This window comes from Crotalus tigris, unplaced genomic scaffold, assembly GCF_016545835.1.
Source record: "Crotalus tigris isolate CLP2741 ecotype Arizona unplaced genomic scaffold, ASM1654583v1 scf7180000024514.4999324561:1519799, whole genome shotgun sequence".
Lineage (NCBI taxonomy): Eukaryota > Metazoa > Chordata > Lepidosauria > Squamata > Viperidae > Crotalus > Crotalus tigris.
Window position 1 is genome coordinate 470,894 of NW_024100687.1, and position 18,408 is coordinate 489,301.

The following is an 18,408-nucleotide window of genomic DNA, read 5'->3' on the forward strand; positions in this document are numbered from 1 at the left end:
TAAAATTTTAGATGGGATCTCTTTAAAAATTATAACATCTTGTGAAGCAATTTGAAATCTCTTCTTATAATAGGCTTGCACAATTTCATTGCGTAAAGATCTTTTACCAAAGTAAATTACCACATCTCTTGGCAGATTCTTCTGTGCTGCCACCACAGAGTTAACCCTAAATAATTTTTCAATTTCATTAAGTATTCCCTCTTTTTCTTTATTCAAAATCAATGCAAAGTCCTTTGCAACCATCTCCTTCAGATCTCCTTGCAAAGACTCTCCCAGGCCTCTAATTCTTAAGGCATATTCCATTTGTCCATATTGAAGCATAAGAATCTCATTTTCCATTTCTTTTTCCATACTTTCAATTTTCCCCTCCATTATGTCCACTTTTTCAGCTACCTCTTCCACATGGGAGTTCACCTTTTCAAGAACAGAAGCAACACCTTCTAAAGCCAAAACAAAATCTTGTCTCAAGATCTTATTGTTTTCCTCTAAAATCTTTTTCATTTCTGCCCTAATTTGAATTATAACATCTCCCATCATGTCTTGCAAGTCCTTCATAGTTATTAGCTGACCCCCAGAAGAGGGTGAAACTGTTGATTTAGAAACTGTAGAAATCCCTGGACGCTTTGGAGCCATCTTAAAGAAAAACCTTTAGTCCTTCTTAAGAAATTATAAAAATTCCTTCAAAAATCATAACTCCCTCCAAAGAAGGTCATTATAATAAAAAGAAAAAAGGGAAAAAAAGGAAGAGAAAAAGAATTAAAAAAAAGTTTTACTCCTTCTTAAAAATTACAAAAAATTAAACAGAAAAAAAGTCCTTCAAAAAAGGGTCATTACAATAAAAAAAAAAGGGAGTTCAAAGGAAAAAAAAAGGGAGAAGAAAAAAAAAATAATTAAATAAAAAAAGTCCGTTCCAAAAAAAATACTTAGAGATACCAAAAACAACCATTCCAATCATAAGGAAATAAAAAGAGAAAGGGAAAGGAAAGAAAGAAAAACACCAAAAAGCCTGCCGGTCAGCATTCTAACTTCCAGAAAAAAAAACACCGAGGAGTTTGCCGATCGCCATTTTACTTTCCCTTTCAACAAAGAAAAAAAATAAAAAGAGAGAATAAAAATAGAAACAAATCTTAAAACTTAAAATCCAAATAAGTCAAAGAAAGCAAAAACTAAATCCTCTACTCAGCTCTGTCCATTTAAAAAAAAAAACTCACCAGTTCTCTTTAAGCACGGAGGTGTTTGCGGCGGCTCGTTTTGTCCCTGAGGACAAAAACAGCTGGGAAGCGGAGACAAGTCTGAACTCCGTGGGAGCACTCCTTTCACCCCCCCCCAAAAAAAACTTGGGGGGTGCGAAAGAGGCTCTACCACTATTCAGACACTCTCTACCCCCCCCCTTTGCCCGGGAGGGGGATTTTGAACCGCTGAACAGCTGATATCTGCTGTTCATAGCGGTTCTTACACTTACCCAGGAGGACGGCTACAAAGTAGCCGCCATCACGCACGCAAAATCCACCGGAAGTCCAAGCTCATTCTTGTATAGTTCTTCTGTGTAGTTTTGCCACCTCTTCTTAATCTGCTTCTGTTAGGTCCCTGCCATTTTGGTCCTTTATCATGCCCATCTTTGCATGAAACGTTTCTTCATATCTCAATTTTCTTGAAGAGATCTCTGGTCCTCCCTATTCTATTGATTTCTTCTATTTCTTTGCACTGTTCATTTAAGAGGGCATTCTTATCTCTTCTAGCTATTCTCTGGAATTCTGTATTCAATTGGGTGTATCTTTCTCTTTCTCCCTGGCCTTTCACTTCGCTTCTTTCCTCAGCTATTTGCAAAGCTTCCTCAGACAGCCATTTTGCTTTCTTGCATTTCTTTTTCTTTGGGATGGTTTTAGTTGCTACCTCTTGTACAATGTTGCGAACCTCCGTCCATAGTTCTTCAGGCACTCTGTCAGATCTAATTCCTTAAATCTATTTGTCACCTCTACTATATATTCATCAGGGATATGATTTAGTTCATACCTGAGTAGCCTAGTGTTTTTCCCTACTTTATTCAATTTAATCCTAAATTTTGCAATTGTGGCTAACTTGTCCCAATTATTGTAACAAAACTAAAGTGAAACTAAATCCGGATCCAATCAACTGCTTCTGAGGAACTTTTTTTTTTAAACAGGTGTATATGGCTCTTCTATTGCTATGTAAATACTGCACATAATCTATTTGTTATACTGGAATTTTCAGAGAGTCTCAATTACCAGCTATATATCAGACTTGTGATTTAGGCCTAATTTGAAGACACTCAAATACTCATACCATCTCAAATGCACATATTATTTAAATCATTAATGACTTATTTAAAAAAAAATACAAGAGTTGTTTTGAAGTATTCAATAAATGGCATTTTATGTAGCTTCGCAACTAGTATGTCTTTTGCAGAAAATGCATGTACAATGTAAATATATTAATTATACTAAAATTAATATATCCAGTAGGCAAACCACTGAAAATAAGGGATGAAGCATACAATTAGGTACATATTACCTTTGAACAATTTGCCAGGAAGGATTATATTCTACGATTATATTCTATTTTTCCTTTTCAAAGTATCTCTATTTTGCATAAGAAAAAAATTTGAGGAAATGTATTTGTAATTCATCATACAATTATCCTCTTATATTCAACATACAATAATTGATTATAAATACTGTAAGATGTGTGAAATAGGACATTGTCTCATCTGAATAGTTGGGCACATGTTTTGAAAGCTGTCTGTTTACTTATAGGATCAACTCATTATTAAATTAGAATGCATAGGATAAAATTTAATTTTCTCAGACTGAAAATAGCTAAATGAAATCATCCACATTTCACTTAGCTAGAATTCTTTGAACATATAGAACTGTGCTTTGAACAAAGATTCTTGGACTCGTGAAAAGGCCTTTTCCAAGTACTAGTTACACCTTGTCACTAGTACAGTATTTCTACATCATAAAATAACTTTGTGCATCAATCAGAATTTGTACTTCACATTCCAGCTGTCTTTTGTTACTGGAGAATGGTATCAGCTTGGATGCCTTCTGCAGTGTAACAAATTGTGTCTCCACACAAATTGTGTGATGTTTTTAAATTATAACCTTACACACACAACTCTGTTGTGCAATCAAAGATCTTTCTTTTATAATTAGCATTTAGAAGGAAAAGTACTGCCGTACTTTCCAAAAAATTCTCATTAACCAAAAACATGGAGATTTCTGGGCTAAGGGCTGTTTTTCCTTTTTTTCAATGGGAAAAAAATATCATACAGAAGCAATATGAAATAATAAACAAAGAAAAAAAAGCTTGCAGAGGAAAAGTTCTTGGCTCAAACTGAATCTATTTTTGTCAGGTAGAAAAATTTCCTCTGTATGAAATTGCAAAGTAGACACATTTTACAATTTCCATACCGTAGAATCTATTTGCATGTTGTGATGTACAAACTCATTTCCAAAGTAATGCTTGTAAAACTTGCCTGTAAGGAAGCAGTGACAGTCTTCCCTGATTCCATGCATTTGCTCAAAAAATACTAAAACTAGCAGCAATTAAATTAAATTAAAATGCACCACAATCATCCAGCTATATTATAGAGTATTTTCAAGTTATGGAAGTAGAAAGAATAACTGCCCAGATGTAAGTAGCCTTCAATTTTATAAACATGGTTATGTTGGCTGTAGTATGACAAACAAAGAGAAGTTGATCTGGGCCTCAATGAAAAGCAGCCAAATATTTGTCATCAGAGAAGGATAGGACTCTAAACAGCCTATCAAGCCTTTCTTCTGCTGTTTCTAAAAAACCCCTCAGCTGGACATGAGTGTAGGAACAAAAAGGCATCCATTTGTCACACAACTTGCAAACCCCTGTCATGCCCATCTAGCTGCACTTTCAGTTTGTGGAGCTCTTCAATCTCTCGGTTGTGGCGTTCTGTTTTGTGGCGGACAAGTGACCGGTAGAAATGGATTGTGAAGACAACAAAGATGATCCCCACAGGAACCATAATTATAGTAGAGATGAGGGCTGCATGCCAGCCTGTGTGCTGGCTGGTCTTCTGGATAACAGTACTATCATTTCTCATCATGGAGTCCACTGGCAGAAATTTGATCCAGCATAGGAGGACAACCTCAGCAAGAAAGAGAAGGATGCCCAAAACAGTGGAAAAACCCCATGCCAACTCTATATATAGATGCATACGTTCATGGGGAGATTCACTGATGGAGTTCAGGTTGTGGATGTTACTCACTGCTTCCACATTAGGCAAGATGCAAGTGCTGATAAGTAGAGCAAAGAGATGGACAGCAACTAAAATGGTGGTACAAGCACTAAAGGCAATCAGCAGCATTTGGGGATATTGATACTGCATCTCAAGCTGGACTTCAACCATTGCCACCTGCAAAACAACATATTAAGAGGTGACTATTTGCTTGACCTGAAAGACCAGGTTAAGGACAGATCATCATGGAGAAAGCATATCTTACATAGTTGCTAAAAGTCAACACCAATTTAATGGCACATAACCAATCAATCAGTTTGAATGGATTTAGGCTGGAGCTCCATTGGAGAAACCAATTACATAAGCATGTTGTCAAGATAGAAGGGAAAATAATCAAATGAAGAGAAGTCGTCCATTTAATGTTATCTTTTTAAGCATTTATAAACCTAATTGTATTGAAATTTGTTTTAATCCATGACTGTGGTACTAACATGGTTTTATGGTTTAGGAAAGAAGGTTGCTAAACATGGTTTAGGAAGGAAGGAAATGATGTAGATTGTAGAACAATGGCAGAATTTTTTTGTACCTAAGGTTTGCAATTTTTTTCCAATCCATATGGTAATGATACAATGATGTCACTAAGCACATTAAATGGTGCAAGGCCAAAATTTCCTTCCTTCCTTCCTTCCTTCCTTCCTTCCTTCCTTCCTTCCTTCCTTCCTCCCTCCCTCCCTCCCTCCCTTCCTTCCTTCCTTCCTTCATTTCCCTCACATTTTTGTGAGATGGGCAGCCATATAATTATGATAACACACCTATTTTTATTCTTATTTCTTTTTTAAAATTAACAAATTATCTTTGCTGCTAAATGTTAGTGCTGTGATACCAGAGAGGCTCCAGGGTTCTGAAGGCTGGAGAGTCACATAGTTTTTAAGCTGCTACCTCTAATGTAACAGGAATCATGAAAGAGGCCATTTAAGCCATCAAATATGTGGAAAGGGGTGAATTTTAATGTTGGAAATAGTATTAGAGTAAAAACAATATATGCACTAAATAATATGAGAATATTTGTATGATCACCATGCTTAGATGGAATTCCGGTCGAGTCTTATAAAAAATTTGAGTGTTATTACAATGAATAATGTTGGATTCCTAGTAAGTAGTAGAATATGAAAGAAGGAAAATGTAAATAAGAAACAATGGGGCAATAAGGACAAATATTTCAAAGAAGAAAGAGGGGGGAAATGTAAAGAATAGAAGAGTACTGTTACAAATTGCTGTTAACAAATAAGATATATTACGTGTGTATGTGTGTAATGTTTGTTGTGCTTTGTTTTGTTTTGTTGGTCTAAAATAAAAAAAAAAATAAGCCATCAAATACAACTTGCTGCACACAGGAACCAAGTCAAATGAATACAAACAACAATCTTATAGCTTCTGAGCACATGCAGTGAAAGAGAGCTAGAATTTACCCTGAATCTACATCTATGTCAAGGGTCCCCAACCTTTTGGGCACCAGGGATCGGTTCTGTGGAGAGAGGTTTTCCCGTGGACTGGAAGGGGCGTGGTTTCATGTGCTGCCTGCATCCCACGGATGGGGCTTCTCTTGTTTGTGCGGACCGGTTTCTAACATGCTGCGGACTGGTGCCGGTCCATGGACTGGGGGTTTGGGACCCCTGATCTATGTGACAGTTCTTAAAGTATTTTATAAGTTCCTTCCAGCAAAGTCACTGGACATGCATAAAGAAAGGCAAGCTTTGTACTTCTTGCCGAAAAGAAAAATAACAAACAGGATGTGGAAGCAATGGAATGTACAAATGAGCATTTGTTTATCATAATTATGCATTTATGCTTGCATTGCAAACTTTTAATGCTCCTCTGGATATTTCTAATCATAGGTTAGCTTAGTTACACCTGAGTACAGGTAGTCCTCGACTTTCAACAGTTCGTTTAGTGACCAAAGTTACAATGGCACTGACAAAAGTGACTTATCCTGCTTTTCACACTTACAACCGTTGCAGCATCCCAATGGTCACGTGATCAAATTTCTGATGCTCGGCAACTAACTCATATTTATGACGGTTGCACTGTCCTGGGGTCATGGGATCCCCTTTTGTGACCTTCTGACAAGCAAAGTCAAGGGGGAAACCGTATTCACATCACAACTATGTTTCTGACTTAACAACTGCAGTGATTCGCTTAACAGTTGTGGCAGTAAAGGCCGTTAAATGGGGGCAAACCTCACTTAACAAAAGTCTCACTCAGCAACAGAAACTTTGGGCTCAGTTATGGTTGTAAGTCAAGGACTACCTGTATTAAAGAACCCAATGAAGATATCATGGAATTCAGTTCCACAGTAATAGAAGCAGATCACAGATCTGAAAATTGTGACAGTCCAGCAGCTATAAAAACATACCATGGCAAATCCAGAGAGGAGGGCGGAGGTCCGGCTGGAAGCTTTCAACTTGGCTCGGCTCAGGTATAATTTCCTCCATGAAAGGGCCTGAACGGAGTGATGATTGGAGGTGACCAGCTCCAGATAACTACGACGGACCCAGTCCCGGTAATCCATGCCCTTGCCAGTGGGCTCAGCACAGCAGGCTGAAGGAGGAGGGTCTACGGGGACATTTAACTCGGAACTCATGATGAAAGTCAAGCTACAGAATTTTTTTAAAAAATCCAACCATTAGCTACTGTTTATAAATAAAATATAAGCTAGGCTGATCAAGCACCTACACAATGATTTAGACAAGTAGGATTAGTGTTTCTATAATTACCTGATTTACATATACTAATTTGTATATACACACATACATTCACTGATTACAACTGATTAAATAAAAGCATTTGTTTAAAGAATTCCCAGTGCAACCTGCATAAGTGTACTGATTAATGCATTTTATGCAGCACAAGCATTTCAGTCACAGGAGGCAGAAAATGCAAAACTAAACACTCAAATAATATAGAAAGGAAATATAGAAAAGAGGTTGGTATGACCATTACAGGATTAAAATACTTAGGAATGGGCCTAGGCTGGCAAGGAAAAGTCAGTCTGAATACCCTGAAATGGCAAGGTTTAAATCCAAATGAAAAGAAACTGCTAACAAAGTATGAGAAAAGAAGTACAATTGAATACACTCCTGATGACCAATATGAGCAAAGCTGACCAAGATGTAGTTTTCAAAACATGTGTGTACCATTAAAATGCTGGTGCTTTGGAAAACCAATATTCTGAAAGAAGGCACCAATGATGCTCTACACGAGTAGGAATTATTAAATAAAATTGACTTTTTCTGAATATAGCCATTGTTCTCAAGGCGATTTCCAGTATTGCTCTTTAACAATACTGTAACATAGTCATTGTACCCTTTTTGGAATTAAAATTAGTTAAAATGATGCAACAAAACATTGTTTACAGCTGTTTAAAGCCCTGGAAATAAAAGTGAAATAAAAGGTGAAATTGCACAAGTTAGCTGACAGAAAATGAAATAATAGAAAAAGAACATAAGTATATAGTAATTAGGCTAGGTGAATAGTATCCAGGTAGTCCTCAACTTACAATAGCTCGTTTACAGTTCGAAGTTACAACGGCACTGAAAAAAGTGACTTATGACCATTTTTCACACTTATGACTGTTTCAGCCTCCCCATGGTCATGTGATTTACATTCAGATGCTTGACAACTGGCTCACGTTTATGATGGTTGCAATGTCTCAGAGTCATGTGATCCCCTTTTGTGACCTTCTGTCAAGCAAAGTCAACGGGGAAGCCAAATTCACTTAACACCTGTGTTATTAATTTAACAACTGCAGTGATTCACTTAACAAATGTGGCAGGAAACGTGAAATGGGGCAAAACTCACAACATTTTTTTCACTTAGCAACATAAATTTTGGGCTGAATTGTGGTCATAAGTTGAGGACTACCTGTATTTACATACAAATATAAAGCACCTAGGAAAAAATTGGAAAAAAAATGAGAGACAAACATTTTTTCACTTTTCAACAGATATTTTCTTTACCTCTCTTTTTAAAACGGATTATACAACAATGCCTGTTACATTCAGCAATGACTGATATAGCAAAATATACATTTTGTGCCTTTGTTCCTCTCTACGTACTTTAGCTTCTTTCCCAGAAAATAGTGCTTGTTGAAGCTGCTTGATTGTTAATTTTTTGTGTTTGTGTCATTTCATACAATACTTATTTCTTCTGTTTTCAGATTTACCTTTTGGCCTGTCTACCTCATCTAAACAAGCATAAAAGGTGATACATTTGCAGTTTTATTGGCAACAAACAATAGTATATTGAAGTAAATTGAAACAATACGCTCATAATTATTGCCTTCAACTATATTTTTCACTTTTATGCGCAAAATTTGGTTTATGGATAAATCAAGTAATATGCAATACATTTGTAAAATAATAGCATAACTTCACATTTGTAAAAAGTGCTTAAAAGCAAGCATTGTAATATTTCAAGTTTTTCCACCAGAATTTCCTGAAATTTTAATTTTGTATGTGTGTGTAAGAAAAACCAAATCAATAATACAAAATGGGAGTCTGAGAAGAAAGAAAAGGATAAAAGATAAACTCTTCTTCAGAAATGAAAAGATATTTCTGGCTGAAAGAGAGAAAAAAGCAAAAGTGACAATTTAGAGCAAAACACAAATCCTATATCTTTTATTTCAGGTAGTAATCCAACATGATAAATGATTATCTTCACTTAATTAATTAATCAAGTTCTCCATTAAGCTATTGTACCCAGTTTGTCACATCCACCTGAACTGATCTGAGATACACAGTGCACATTATTGTAGAGTTTCTAAGAGGCTTGGGAAGTCGAGATGATTAACTATTGGCTCAATTTAGGCTTCACTGCAAAGACAATTTGTAATTTTTTTCAGAATTACAGGATGGGACATTCCCATCAATGGAAATTCCTGCCTCCTTCTATCTCCTGCCTGCTGGGATTTCCCCCACCCACTTGGGGTTGGTGTTTCGGCACCATGCCCCCATTCCCCACAGATGCGCCAAGGGGCAGGTTAGTGGTCTTTAGTGATTTTAATTTGTCTATATCCATGAAAAGAAATCACAGTAGAAAAGGATGGGGGCCCAGCTGGTAGCTGCTCTTTGTTCTTCAATAGGAATGAAGTCAGGAAATGGGAAGAATAGCAGTTATGGGAGGGATGAACCCAATGGCTGTGTGGATGCATCTTTGTCTCTTAAACAACATTTTCTGCAGATAACACCAAAAGTCACTGAGAATCAGATGGTATACAAGTTTATTAAATAATAATTAGAACAGAAGAAGAGTTCTAATGCAGCAAACCAAATATGCTTCTGGACAAGTATCCAACTGCCCACTGCAGCTTTCCAGATAGTCTTGGAAAGTCCAAAATCAATAGCTTTTCCACCCCAATGGGAATAGAATAGAACAGAACAGAACAGAATAGAATCTGGAAGGGACCTTGGAGGTCTTCTAGTCCAGCCCCCTATTCAAGCAGGAGAACCTACCATCCAGACAGGCGATTGTCTAGTAGTCTCTTCTTAAAAATATCCAGTGAATGAACGCCCACATTTCTGGGGGTAAGCTGTTCCACTGGTTGATTGTCCTCACGGTCAGGAAGTTTCTCCTTAATTCCAGGTTAATCAGTTTCCAACCATTGTTTCTTGTCCTTCCCTCTGGTACTCTGGTGAACAACCTGACCCCCTCTGCCTTGTGGCAGTCCCTCAGATACTGGAACACTGCTATCATTTCTCTCCTATTTCTTCTTTTCTTTAGACTGGCCAAACCCAAGTCCCGTAGCCGTTCTTCGTATGTTTTGATCTCCAGGCCTTTGATCATCTTAGTTGCTCTTCTCTGAATTTTTTCCAAACTCTCAACATCTTTTTTGTGATATGGTGACCAATATTGGCTGCAGTATTCCAGGTGTGGTCTTACTAGGGCTTTATAAAGTGATACTAATACTTGGCATGTTCTTGATTCTATGCCTCTGTTTATACAACCCAGGATTATATCCAACAAACAACTAGTATTCAGTCTTTAAACATGGATTAGATGATCTCCGTGGTCCCTTCCAATTCGATGCTTCTATGAAACACTTATCTATCATAAAGTACAGTTTATCAATCTCTATCTTGTCCTTCTTTAAAACTTGGTCCCCAGAGTAAAAGATTCCAATGTTTTAGTGTTTTTAACATTTTCCCTGAAGGAAACTCTTACGGTAGATCATTTGTACTGCCATTTTAGCACATCTGTAGAGGTAGTCCATGACTTTCAGTCATTTGTTTAGTGACCTTTTGAAGTTACAATGGCACTGAAAAAGTGACATGATTGAGTTTCACTTTTACAATTGTTACAGCATCCCCATGGTCATGTCTTCAAAATTCAGGCACTTGGCAACTGGCATGCATTTATGATAGTTGCACTGTCCCAGGGTCGTGTGATTAGCCTATGCAACCCTCTCAGCCAGCTTCTGACAAGCAAAGTCAATGGAGGAAGCCAGATTCATTTAACAACTGTATGGTTCACTTAACAACTGCAGTGATTCATGTAACAGCTGTGGCAAAAAGGTCATAAAATGGGGCTCAACTCACTTAACAACTGCCTTACTTAACAGAAATTTTGGGCTCAACTGTGGTCATAAGTCAAGGACTACCTGTAGTTCCAATAGATATTTTGAGAACATGTAATCCAAACTTTGGTGACTAGACTTCCAAAATAATGGGAGATTACAGTTTCCCCAAGATTTTATGGTTAAGTGAAGCATGTTTTCTTATCTGGCTTTAGTGGTCAGATCCAGCAATGGTCATGATCTAGCACAGAAGCCAAAAAAAGCAGCAACTATTCTGCTCAGAATCTGGCAATCTCTCTTAACTTCCATGGCTATCTTACTTTTGATCTGATTCTTAACAGCTGTGTCTTGTTCCTTCTCAACCATACTGTTTTCTTTCATGGTTTCTGAGTCACATAGAGCAGCTAAACACACTCACATTTTGCAAGCCCTACAGGATATAAACGTGGCTCTGAGTGAAATTATGCACTGTTGCATAATTTACCCTGAAAACAGAAAGTGAGGCAGAAAAGATACATAAAAGAGAAACAGAGACAGCTTATTAAAACCTTAGATTCCTGGGTAAAACTCTCCAGCACTGTTCTTCTTAGCCATTTTACTCCAGCTATGGAAAATCTCAAGACACTTAGCAATATGATTCTGGAACAAAGACTATTGATCATTCCCCATGGACATCTTGCATCACTCTGTACTGTTGAATATTTAAAAATGTGAAGTTTGGTTGTAAATATATCAATATTTGACCTAAGGATTCTAAATTAGTAATCTGCAAAGAAAACAGAGGTTGTTAACACTCCCCGGTTGTTTCCTAAAAGAGGGTGGAGAGAAGCAAAAGGAAGAGAAGGAATTCTCTCTATACACACACACACACACACACACACACACAATACTATACAAAATTAAATTGTTCACGATAAATCAATTATTTAGAAGACAGCCTAGGTGATCAGTAACTGGAGGGATGCACTGCGACTGATTTTGCACAATATGAAAAAGCATTCCCAGAGTGGGATGCAAAAAATCCTATTTGCATTCCAACTCAGAATTAGGACTCTTTTTTGTTTTTCTAATTTACAGGCCACTGTGCAAGAACAACCCTCTATTCAGTCACAGGCCACTTATACTTAGGCCGTGTATTCATTTATTTACTCAAAGAAAATTTAAATATTTCACCCAAATAAACCATCTCATTGAATCCATTTATATTGTCAGAAATCAATCAAATGGGATGTTGGCAATTTTTGTTTTAGGAAATTTGATTCCAATGAATGTACTTGGCATTTGACTACATCTGGATCCAACGGACAATAAAGACAATAATGTCAAACGCTAATATAAAACAGATCCTTAAAGCACCCAAAAAGCTGGCTCGGAGCGAGCCTCATTGCAAGCCATTTTTTTGCTGGCTGATTTGGGGCTTACCTGCTATACTACCCAAGCCACTGTTCTGAGTGTGCATCACACCATTCAAGCAACAAATGACTGATCTGCCACGATCTTCTGGCAATTTGCAAGGCTGCAAACACAGTTTCTAGGTCACTTATATACTCTGCTGACTATGGTTCTGCATCTTGCTTTGTGTCACTTTTTCTTCTCATTTTAAACAGAGAGAAATGGAAATCAGCCACAAGGACCGCCTACAGCAGTGGTTCTCAACCTTTCTAATGCCGTGACCCCATAATACAGTTCCCCATGTTGTGGTGACCCCCAACCACTTATACATCACCGGGTGCCAGGGGCGTGGCCAAAGAAAAGGGGGGGAAATGGCGGACAGCCTTGTTTGGTGACCCCCATGAAATGGTCGTTCGACCCCAAATGGGGTCCCGACCCACAGGTTGAGAACCACTGGCCTACAGTTTACAGCTATGCTCACACAGATTACACAACTAGATCTATTAAAGGCCTGGTATTTGCATGGCTTAGTATATAGAGAAAGCCTGGTTGGCTTAGTTGAAGATTCAAAGAATTGAGCTACAATATATCTGGAAAATTCAATAGCTCCCTGTTAGAATATAAGCAGCAGCTGCTAACATCTAAGTCAGAAGTTGATGGACCAGATAGGAAGAAATTGATGTGGGTAACATAACAATGTAAGCATTTTCATTCCCAGAAAGATAGTTTAATAAACTGGGAGCCACAACAGAAATAGACTTGATCGTAATTGTTCATCTCTAATACCTGTAGTCCTTGACTTCTGACCATTTGCTTAATGACAGTTTAAATAAAAAACAGCCTCGGAAAGGGCACTTTATGATTTGTAATGCACTTCCAACTGTCACAAAACACTGCACTACCCCCCCCCTGCAGTCACGTGATTGCAATTCAGATGCTTGACAACTGGTTTGCATATATGACCTGTTGCAGTGGCTCACAGTCATGTAATCGTGAATTGCAATTTTTTTTGTCACTTCCTTGTTAAAAATGTCAGTGAGAAAAGTGAATTTGTTACAACTACATGCCTTGATTTATGACTGTAGGATGACTCGACATATGACTGTGGTAAAAATGACTGTAAAATTGGGATGGTCACATGGTGACTTATCACTGCAATGATTTATGATGTAAATTTCTGTCACTATTGTGGTTGTAAGTCATGGCCAATCTGTAGTATCAATTATAATGTAACTGATACTATAGCGATACCAATTAAAATGTTGCTGAACAGCCAGATTTGTATGGCAGCCTCTGAATACTTTGGTAAATCTCACTTATTTAATACATTACACCAGTATGATAGTATTCCAGATTCTGCAATCTACCAATATATGAAAGGAGGTGTCAAGGGGACACAGGTAGTACAATTGGGACTGGTAATTTAGTCATTAAGCAAAGCAGCTGCTAAATGAAACATCACAATTTTATTTCAGCTTTCCTTTGGTTTATAGACTGGTCACAAAGTTACGTTTTTCATCCCATTTTAATTGTGAACAGTCAGTAAATGAGACTAGCTGTACAAGTAATTTCTTTCGTCCCTCAGCCCTGCACAGTCAAAATACCAACAAGAAAGGGTTTGACTATGAGAAGGGAACTGATGAATATCACCCACTTTCAGTCCACTGTTCCTCTATGCCAGGCATGTCAAACTCGCGACGTCACGTGACGTTGCGCAACGTATCGGAAATTTTGCCATTGTTGGCAATGGGATAGGCGCAGTTTCCACATGATGCATCTGGCCCACGGGCCGGCAGTTTGACACCCCTGCTCTATGCTGTTAAAAAAAAATATATCCAGAGTGTAATCTATCACTATGGATTCAACATAGTTCTTATAGTTCCTATAAGAAATGGATGTTGTAATTCCACAGAGGGTGACTTGAAAAAACTATTATCTGCATTGGGCAAGATATTTTTATTTACTTAATTTGCATGCTATGTTTTGGTTGGAAATGAATACTCCAAGTGTAATTTCCAATTACAGAATTGCTACAATCCCATACCTGATAGGTGTCTTGGCACCAAAATGTTCCTGCATCTCTTTTGCACAACTGTGAAGCAGCAGCAGTATCCCTTCATTTTTTTTTTTCAGAGAAACAAACAGAATAACAGAATAAGAGTTGGAAGGGACCTTGGAGGTCTTCTAGTTCAATCCCTGCTCCTCAAGCAGGAAACCTTATACCATTTCAGACAAGTGGTTGTCCAATCTCTTCTTAAAATATCCGTAATAGCATAACACAATACGTTGTGTTAACACGGTATCCTCTCAACTGACAGGAAGCCCAGCAAAACCATCTTCATCAGTCTATCACTTAAGGATGCCACTATGCTGATCTAACATACAGTATATTTGGAGGAGTTAGGTGTTAATAACAACTTTCAATTGTATTAATAATATTGATTCCTAGCTTCCTACCTTTAAAGGTTGTATCAATCATCAATTTTCTCTCCTCTTTCAGGACCAATTCAAAGAGTACCAATATAATCTATCCTAATTCTTACCAAACCAGGTCCAATCTAATCAGTCCCTGATACATAGCCAGTTTTTTAAAACTTTGGGAAAAACCAACAGAAAAGAATTCTGCATCATTTTGCCACCATCTTGTACCCCCACTGAAAAATTGTAACTCCATATCCCTCCATGCAAAGAAATACGTTTATTCTAGTGTCTCACTCCTGAGAATATTGTGAACAGTCCAGAAAAGAAACCAATGGATCATCAACCACATCAACCCAGAGTTCGTATTTAAGGCATAAATGTGTCTTGCTTTGGACACATTATGTGAAGAGCCAGCTCTTTGTAGAAGGCTCTGAGGTTGGGAAAGGTGCAAGGAAAGAGACAATGACCCAGCAGCAATGTGAGTGGACTCAATTACAATGGTGATGAGTGCACCATTGGGAGACATGAAAGATCAGGTTAGGAAAGACTGTCATGGAGAAAATCTATCTATGCGGTCGCCAGGAGTCACCATGGATAATGGCACATAATCAATCAATCTCAAACAGAACACTGTTTTCCTTGCTAGAAATATACCAGCCAATACACTGCCCACATATGGAAATTACTCCACTACACAGATGCAAATAATCAAGTGATAAATAAATGCTTGTGTTTCTACCTTTCCCTGGTGGAGTTATTGTGATTAATATTACCTTTTTAGCTATCCCTCCCTGTGTTGTGAATTCTTGCGTTGGACTCCTTATCCTGTCATTAATACCAGAGCACTTCTGGGTGGGGCATCTTGCTGTGTGTGCAAATGTTCTCACAACATGCTGATTTCATGCAGAGAATATAATGTGCCGTACAACTTAATGTTCAGGCATGCCAAGTCTATACTGACTTGCCTAGAGTATATCTCAAAAGGCTATATTCTCACTTTTATGCCATCCAGAAGCCAGCAAATAAGAAAACCAAATGAAAGAGAGAGAAAGAATATTTAATGCAATGCTTACAAGCACACATTGAAGTTGAATTGGAAGATTAATAATACATACTGAGCAAAAGGTATAGAAAAAACATGCACATACACACATATACATATTCCATACATACCCCTATCAGAAAATATATTCTTTCCCATTAAAATTACAGCACCTTTCCCCAATCTGGATTGGATAACCACTCCATCCTCCCTCAGCAGCTAATATCACCCAATATATTTTATCAGAAGTCTTTTGGGGGAGCTAATCCAGTTAAAACAAGATTTTTAGAGATTTCAGCAGAGAATATCTAAGTATCTTGAGTATTGAACACTTACCTATTGAAATCCATACTTCTCAAATGGAGCTCTCATCTGCATTGTGTTGGACTGATCTGAGACGTTCCAGGCACACGCTTGTGCACCCCCTATACCATGAAGAGAGGGGCTCCTGTTCTTCTAGCTTTTAAAAGGTACTCAGATATTTCCTGCCACTGGGAGCTGCTTCTTTGTTTCAAGTCCATTTTTGATGGTGTCCCTCAGCTGGTTTCTTTAATGCACATGCTGAATACTCTTAATATTCCCCACTCAATATTGCTTCCTCATTGCCTATTTCAGATAGTAAACTCTTAGCAGATATGGACCGCTCCTTTTGCCTATAAAACTCTATAAAGCAGTACGATATATTGCTGGCCCTTAGAAATGACAGAAAAAGATATTCATATGTATAGGTATATAGTAATGTAGTCTTAGAGATTAGATAAATCAAAACAGAAGGTTACAATCTTACAGTAAACTCCTACCTGGAAGTAAATGGCAGTGTTGGCAATAAGCCAGCACTCTGTCAAATTCAAACCCACTTCTTCCCATAGGGCTGCAAAAGAATTTGATCTGAATCCTTCAAAACACACAATCAAGATAGGCAATACCGGAATGCCGCCTCAAAATACACAAACTGTATTCCTCTACTCCTGCAAACATATAGTATATATTTAAGATTTTGGGGAGTAGAATGGCTTTATAGACTTAGGGAAGATAAGGGTTGAAAGGGACATTAGTGATCATCTAGTCCATCCCTCTACCTAATGCAGGAATCCACTGAAATAATGCTACAGTATAACTCCCCCCATCTTTTAAAGCGCTATAGCTGTATTTGCACAAAATATTAAGCTTGATTAGCGTTAACTTTTGTTAAGTTCCCTGTACTTTAATATGTTCTTAATAGCAGATTAATAATATTGTAGAAATGCTTTTACTTATTAAAAGATTGTGGATGAAATTATTTGAAAAGTATTTCCAGAAAATAAAGTGACATCTATGTAGATTCTTGCAGGCAAGGCAGTTTATAAAGAATAATTTTATGGTAATTTATTATCAATTATTATTTGTTGCATTACAGTAGAAATACTGTTACTTGCAGGAGACCTCTCTGGATACAAGTTTACAATTAAGATTTTATGATTCCGTTTGCAAAACACGGTTCCTAGGTTAACCTCTTTCCACACAACACACTAAACACAAGCGAGTTCTGGGTTCGCGGCACCCACTAAGCCACGAAACAAAGAAGAAGGCTTAATGCTAATCAAGTTAAGCATATTTTGCCATCTGCCAAGTCTTTACTTCAGCTGATTAAATGTGTCCAGCGAACAGGACCTCGGCGCAAAGGGGAGGCAGCTCTTCTGAATCCTCCCACGCCTTGCCAAGCCTCACTTTTTGCGTCGTGGCGGACAGAGTCTACCACCCGCTCTTACCTATTTTTATGCATTTATGAATATGCGAATATGCAAAGTAGGCACCCACCTCCACCAGCCCTCCCGCCGACTTACCCCATGGACGATGGGCGGCGGCGGCGGCGGCAGCTGCAGGAACGCCAGTGCCGTCGCCTGCGGTGCTGCCAAGGCAACGCCAAGGCCTTGTCACGTGTCCTCACGATAGTAGCAAACATGTGACGGAGGGATCTCTCGCATTTCTTTCTCCGTCTGACTTTCTCCCGCTGGACCGTTTCGGGGGACCGAGATGGCGAAGGTGCTCCCACGCTCTACTGCATTGCAAATGTTTCCTTTTGACTGGGAAAGAAGTTCGTTTTGAGCCGGTTCTTTTCCCCAGCTGGACCTGAATATTTTGAGTTTTTAAGAAATATTTTATTAGCTTATAGTATAAGATACAAAAGCAAACATTTTGAGTTTTTCGAATATCTGTCCCTTTTCTCAGTGAACAGACTGGCACTTCCTCACTGCCTTAACCAGCAGATCCTCTGTCCCTTTTTCTCAGAAAAGTAAGGGTTTGCCACTTGCTTTCTAAGGAAATGCGCTTATATTAATCTGAGTATGTGGAGAATGCATCTCCTTTTGAATTTAGAATAAAAAATTTGACTCTTATCTAAAATTAGCCCAGAAGCAATAGCATTCTCTCCCCTAACTAATCAGTCAAAATTTATTTAATCCAGTTTCAACACCAAATCTTATTTTTCTGGAGCTTGGCACAGCTATTCTAAAATTGGCATGAATTGGTCCCCGAAGATCTCTTGTCCCAAGTAATACCATTTATTTTGCTTTTTCATAGAACCTGTCCCTAAAGGTTCATAGCTAATTCTGTCTCTAAGGAACCCAGTTCTGTCTTGAACAGATTTACATACAAACTATATTCAACATTCATCTTCGGCATGGCTGGCCTATAAACTTGAGGGCTGCAGGAAGGCATTTGATTTCTCTCTTCATAGAGCTGAAAGGATTAACTTCCTGGTAATCAGTT

General features: G+C 38.0%; 1 protein-coding gene across 4 annotated transcripts; it reads right to left on the minus strand.

The window, feature by feature from the left end:
• Window positions 1–1,930: 1,930 nt before the first annotated feature.
• ORAI2 (ORAI calcium release-activated calcium modulator 2) lies at window positions 1,931–18,353 on the minus strand. 4 transcript variants are annotated; one of them, XM_039333970.1, is made up of 4 exons: window positions 16,461–17,462; window positions 15,997–16,352; window positions 6,648–6,888; window positions 1,931–4,411 (listed from the first exon to the last, which is right to left on the minus strand). In XM_039333970.1, exons 2-4 carry the CDS (start codon window positions 16,008–16,010, stop codon window positions 3,866–3,868), a joined length of 801 nt encoding a protein of 266 aa, XP_039189904.1. In that variant the 5' UTR covers window positions 16,011–16,352; window positions 16,461–17,462; the 3' UTR covers window positions 1,931–3,865. The 4 variants fall into 4 exon arrangements, with proteins under 4 accessions (XP_039189904.1, XP_039189902.1, XP_039189903.1 ...); XM_039333968.1 differs by lacking the exons at window positions 15,997–16,352; window positions 16,461–17,462 and adding an exon at window positions 17,484–18,353; XM_039333969.1 differs by having other exon boundaries at window positions 15,997–17,462.
• Window positions 18,354–18,408: the final 55 nt, after the last annotated feature.

Coding starts and splice junctions, on each gene's coding strand:
- ORAI2 (XM_039333968.1), bottom strand. CDS start 17,602: ATGTTTGCTACTATCGTGAGGACACGTGACAAGGCCTTGGCGTTGCCT. Junction 6,889..17,483: donor CGCCGCCCATCGTCCATGGG/GTAAGTCGGCGG, acceptor AAAATTCTGTAG/CTTGACTTTCATCATGAGTT. Junction 4,412..6,647: donor TCCTCTCTGGATTTGCCATG/GTATGTTTTTAT, acceptor GTTGTTTTGCAG/GTGGCAATGGTTGAAGTCCA.